Genomic DNA, 6,052 nt, shown 5'->3' with positions numbered 1-6,052 from the left:
AGCTCGCGGGAGTGGTGGCAACGGCGGGCGGCGCTTGCCGCTAGGATGGAAGAGGGAGACTGCGATGTCGCCGCCAGGATTCTCTCGGCCTGCTCGGTCAAAAGCAGGACCAGACCGGATGTGTTATCGGGCCGATATTCATAGCTCGGACCGACAATTTTTTCTACTAGGCCTGATCGTAGGGTCCGGTCCTTTACAGGGCACCTAACTCCACATTGAGCTCCACGCTGACAAAACACGAGTTCGCCAGTGACACATCACGGGATGGCTCGCACGACGTCACCGGGGCAGTGCTCACGAGAATCCGCCGAGCCGCGGCCTCCTCAGCCATCTAAAAGCGGCGGCAGGTGCAGCGTCAACAACTTGCCCTTGTATAGAAGAGCTCATAGACGGTGACGCCGGCGACTGATGTCCCGACCAGTCTAGCGGTGAACTCCCTCCTCGACTTTTGCCAAGTGAGCACCAAAACCACCTTCAACCCTGCCCAAAACCACCAAGGGGCACATTTATCTGGTTTGACAGAGTTTAGGGGGCAAATAATCCGGTTTTAGAGTTTAGGGGGTATTGATCCACCAAGGATTTGTGGGGGAAAGCGTACTTTCATCTATTCAAATAGTGCAAGATACCGTTATACACTCGTCAATAAAACAACATGGGCCCTTAAAAACAACATGGGCTGGTTTGGTGGACCGGTCCATTAGCATCTCCCAGCAAGAAAAAAACAGCCTGGGCATGTCTCCGTGGATGCAAAGATGGCCCAAGTGGCCGATATCGACGTACCTCAAAACCCTAGGCCTCGATATATAACTTGCCTCTCCGCAATTCACCGTCTTCTTCGCCGCAGCTCGCCCCCGTCTCCCGGATTTCGCCGCCGCCGCCGCTGCTCGCCGCCCACGCCTCCTACCGGTCGACGAGATGGTACAGTGCTTCCATTCTTCCTCCCTCCTTTGATCCAAACACTCAAAAGGTGTTTCCTTTGCTGATTGCCCGCGTAGATCTGCGGGATATTGTAGAAATTGTACGTTTCAGAGGATTCCTGTTTACAGGTTCTTGCCGGATTTGTTTCGGCGAGATCTAGCGTGTGTTGGGTGCTAAATCACATGTTACTGGCCGTGTCAAGTCGAGCACCTTCGAATCCTTTTGGTCCATTTGCGTCATGTTCTTGATTTCCTACCAATGACATGTTCTTTAGTTCAATTAGAACTTGCAGGTAGCTGATATCGAGGCAAACCCTTCTTTATAATATGTCATGGATGTGTTGTAGTTCGGATCAAAAGCTAAAGCTTGCTTCTGTCCCGTTGCGCGCTCAAGTCTGGAGTGAGATGAGGACGCTGTAGTGGAATGTTATTAGTTGCATTGTCTCGAAAATGAATGTTATTAGTTACCGTAATTATTTCTCCGATGATTTGTTACGCGGTATTGTACTTGCATGTTCGATCATTACTTTAAATGTTAGTTGATTTCATTACTACTAGAATCAAACCTGCCCTGCTGTTGAGTACTTTTGAGTTGCGTCACAACCCAAGTTATATCACGATTATTAGTTTTAGTAAGCAGTTGTGTAATTTTTTGCTTTTGCCATTTCTTCTCAGACGAAGCGCACCAAGAAGGCTGGAATTGTTGGCAAATATGGTATGAAACTATGAACTTTTGCTAATTCCCTTGTTAACCCATTTATGTTACTTCCTGAAACTAACCCGCACAATTATAGGTACACGTTATGGTGCCAGTTTGCGTAAGCAGATCAAGAAGATGGAGGTGTCTCAGCACTCCAAGTACTTCTGTGAGTTCTGCGGGAAGGTATATATCTTCTGGCACCCTGCCTGTGTATCCTTTCATATAGTTTGTGAATTATATTATACTGTACACTTAGTTCTGGCCCAGATTCCTGATTCTTGTTGATGTTTATCATGATATGTTGTTTCCTTGCTTAAAGTTTTCCTCCTATGGTAGCATTATTTTGCTGTCTCCATTGTGAACTTCAGTTCATTTCTTGAGCTAGGCTATATCTATAATATCTTACATGCCTTTATTTATTTATTTATTTTGCAAGGCTATGTTAATGATACATTTATTTATTTATTTATTTATGTTCTAGTTTGTTAGTTTGTATAGTTCCATCATAGAAACAAAAGGGGCATTGATCCACTTTGGACGTCTCATTGCAAATTATGTTCCCAACCATAGAGTAGTTTGATCACAGCAGTCTGTGCTGGATCTGTTTATCACTCCATTTTGCCTTTATTCCATTATACTTGACTGGTTCTTTAATTTTTTTAATACATCCTGATATCCTTTGTCTTGATTCTTGCTTTGCCGTGTATTCTTGCCAGTTTGCTGTGAAGAGGAAAGCAGTTGGAATTTGGGGATGCAAGGACTGTGGGAAGGTGAAGGCTGGCGGTGCTTACACCATGAAGTATGTTCTCATCATCAGCTTATTCTTTCCAAATTACCCATTGGTTTGCCCATCTTATGTTGCTGATCTTGCAATATGTGTTTGCAGCACTGCCAGTGCGGTCACTGTCAGGAGCACCATCCGTCGCTTGAGGGAGCAGACTGAAGCATAAGTTGCTACCAGCAGTGTTTTGTCCTAAGGAATTATCTGTTTTTTGCAGTTTAGACGATACTTTGGATTCAGTTCTGTTGGCTGTTTAGTCAAGGGTATCTTTGTACTTGGTGCCATGGATGTTTTTGTTATGGTATTCCCCCCCATCCTTTTGTTGCTGTTGCCTGATTTACTGTGGATTCTTTTTTGCCTTCTGCCATCCGAGCTATCTTGACCATTAGGAACTGGAATCGTGTCTAAGAATTGCACAAGCGAAAATGTGGTCCTCCATTTGGTTGGTTTTCTTTTGAATGAGGAACTTCATGCTTCTAAAAATCGGGTTATTCTTGTGGATTCTATGAGCATAGTTGGTGGATTCAATGAATGATGAATTTGAGCGAAAATCTCCTTCAATCTGGATTCAGGCATATCGAAATAAGCACTAAAAGTTTACCCATGAGAAAATGAAAAACGCTGGCTATACAATCCATTGTCGAGAACATAAAGCGTCTGTTCTCGTTTTGTGTAAAGGCCAAAGTCCATATACTCCCCCTGTTCCCAAATATTTGTCCTTTTAACATTTTAAATGGACTATAACATTAGGATGTAGACATATTTTAAAGTGTAGATTCACTCATTTTACTAAGTATGTAATCATTTGTTGAAATCTCTAGAAAACAAATACTCTCTCCGTAAACTAATATAAAAGCATTTAAATCATTATTTTAGTTATCTAAACACTCTTAGAAACGGAGGGAGTATTAAGGTAAGCCCTGGTGGCACGCTGGCAAACTTGTGGAACACTATAACACGCCGATGACGATACCATCGTCTGGCCCTTGCCGAACGGACCTACCTAATGCCCCAAGAGAGAAAAACTACAACTCCCATCGGTAGAACTCTCATGGCACACCCTTGCTGACAGAGGAGGAGAAGAAGGTCGAAGATCTACCGGTGGAGGAGGATGGCGGCTAGGGAAGGGCCTAAACACTATTGGGGGTATGTTATGTTGGTTCATAAATACAAAGCGCCTAAGCTTTCGTAAGCTCCTCCACCGAGTCAAATGACCCTTGTACAAAAACAAAATAAATATTGAAACTGTTTTTTTTGTTCATAGAAAGAATTCTATAAACACAACAATTAAAAAATCACAATTTTTAGATGTCATGGTATGATGGTACATTGAATTGTACAATAAATTGGGAGGCTCGTCGTTAGTGGTGGTGGTGACACCAGTCCGGCGAACAAGGTCTCCTCAAGCCTTCCCATCTCGACAATGTCATCTGCAGTGACGTTGTTTGAGCATTTTTTTTCCTGTCGAGCACTTTGGTTGGTAAGATAATGGTTTGTTGGCGCGGCAACGTCACGTCAGCATGACCTTTAATGTCGATGTGGGATCTATGAGAAGTAATAGATGTTTGTTTCTTTGATGATGTATTTGTTTTGGGGCTTAGTTTTCACCTTTTGTGAATTAACCGGTTTCTTTTTTCTACTGTATCAATTTGATTGATAGATCGGAAGTTTCCAATATATGTTAGGTTCCTGCATGTCTCTCTAACAAGACTAGCTAATCATTCGTGTGTTACAACAATGACATACATATTATATTGGTTCAATACCAATCGTGTCCAATATATATACCTTGCCCTCATCATATTCTAAATTTTGACAATATTTAATTTGATTTGAGTATGAGTATGGAAGGCAAGGAGAATTTTGATTTGGTTGAGGTTTCTGGTAAGATTTGATGTGGATATGAGTGAATGAAGACAAGAATTTTTTATCTAGTCAAGGTTTTGATAAAAATTTGATTTGATTGAATATTGTATAACGTGATCTTTAGAGAGGGACGACAAACATACCATCACATTCGCATACTCCACTGATAATAAAGATATTTCTATAATACAATTTTTTTACTAAAGGCATCTTCAACGTGGACCCTCAAATAGCACGCAAATGTCTGAATCAAACTGTCAAGACGCGTTTTGCCATCCCAACACAGACCCGTATTTTTCCGCAGACGCGTCTGCACACCCCTTTCCCCGCAAATCAGGGGGGCTTTGCGGGAGTCCAGACCTACACCATGTAGGACTTTGACACCCCTGGCTACCCAAAATTGAGGCGGAGCCCGCGCATTTGGAGTGGTCCGCACTATTTTCGCGTTAAAACCCACACTTTCCACACCCCTCTACGCTCCGATCGCCGTCGCCATCCAGCCCGATTCCCGCGCTTTTCGCCTTCCACCGCCGCATGGATCTATACGAAGAGCTGTCGAAGTCAGCAGAGCTAGAGGATCAAAGAAGGTGGCCGCTTGCAAGATCAACTCGGCAACACAACAAGCTCGCCGCCACAAAATGAAGGCAAATGATCGAGAGGAGGCGGCAAGCGGTAAAATGAAAGGAGTCGGGTGGGGACGGGGACGGGGGCGCTGCCGTCCATGCACATGTTGCCATGGCAGCAACTCGGTCGTCGTCATCAGTCCCCCGCCTCTGCCGTCGCGTATGTGTCATATTGCGTCGACCTTAACGCGACGCCGGGCCATTTCGCAGACTAGCCAGGCATGGATCAGCTCGATGCTCGCTCCCTGTTCGTCGGTATGTCTCAACCGGGTGTGATGGCATTTGACGACGCAGACAGAGTTGACGGGGATGATCCATAATGAAGACGGATGCGGCTTCAAGGACAGGCATGTGGATGACTCGTGACCGGAGGTGTACACCAAGCATCGGGGCATGTAAAAAACCATAAACATCCATCTCTTCTTGGTTGCGATCGGACCATATTGCTATGCATTTGAAATGAAGGAGGACGAACCTGAGCGGACATTTAGAGAATGCGGTTGGATGAACGGCTGCGGACGAGTCTGGACTCTGGACTAATCCGTGAATAAATATTGTGTCTAATCTTTTTTTTTGTCTATTTTAGGGGATGAAGTTGGAGATGCCCTAATTCAGTTTATATAGTTTAGAAACCAAAAATGCACTGGCAGATGAAATTGTGCATCCACTGTTCAGAAAGCGAACCCCGAAACTCCCATCCTTCCCACTGCTGCCGGAAGGAGACGAACCCCAAAACCCTGACCTGACCCTCCCCGTCGACCCCATCCGCCGCCGCCGCCGCCGGAGGAGGAGATGGACTTCCAGGTCGTCGTCCTCGCCGGAGGCATCTCCGAGAAGCTCTCGCCCCTCGTCTCCAAGGTCTACCGCCGAGCACGACACCCCGCCCCTAACTCCAACAACCCTAACTAATCCTCCCTTCTGCTTCTCGCAGGACGTTCCCAAGGCCCTCCTCCCCGTCGCCAACCGCCCCGCGATCTCCTACGTGCTCGATCTCCTCGAGTCCAGCGACCTCAAGGACATCATCGTGGTGAGCAAGCGACCGAGCACTTCTATTTCTGCTCTGCCTCCGCTCCGTAGCTGGGCGCTACCATTCGCTAATGCGCCTGTGCTTTTGTTGCAGGTGGTGGAGGGTCAAGAGGCGGGCCGCCCCGTCGGGGCCCGGGAC

The 6,052-nt window shown here is 45.8% G+C and overlaps 1 protein-coding gene and 1 long non-coding RNA gene across 2 annotated transcripts; both read left to right on the top strand.

The window, feature by feature from the left end:
• Positions 1-778: 778 nt before the first annotated feature.
• Positions 779-2,724, top strand: LOC125529744 (60S ribosomal protein L37a-1). The gene is made up of 5 exons (XM_048694162.1): positions 779-918; positions 1,593-1,632; positions 1,712-1,800; positions 2,334-2,416; positions 2,504-2,724. The coding sequence occupies exons 1-5, from the start codon at positions 916-918 to the stop codon at positions 2,565-2,567; spliced, it is 279 nt and encodes a 92-aa protein (XP_048550119.1). The 5' UTR covers positions 779-915; the 3' UTR covers positions 2,568-2,724.
• A 2,807-nt stretch (positions 2,725-5,531) lies between these two features.
• LOC125529743 lies at positions 5,532-6,052 on the top strand. The gene is made up of 3 exons (XR_007292733.1): positions 5,532-5,745; positions 5,819-5,914; positions 6,008-6,052. It is a non-coding gene; the product is annotated as an uncharacterized LOC125529743 (long non-coding RNA).

This window comes from Triticum urartu, unplaced genomic scaffold (genome assembly GCF_003073215.2).
Source record: "Triticum urartu cultivar G1812 unplaced genomic scaffold, Tu2.1 TuUngrouped_contig_5809, whole genome shotgun sequence".
Lineage (NCBI taxonomy): Eukaryota > Viridiplantae > Streptophyta > Magnoliopsida > Poales > Poaceae > Triticum > Triticum urartu.
The sequence above is the reverse complement of the archived record's forward strand: the minus strand, read 5'-3'. Positions and strand labels throughout refer to the sequence as shown.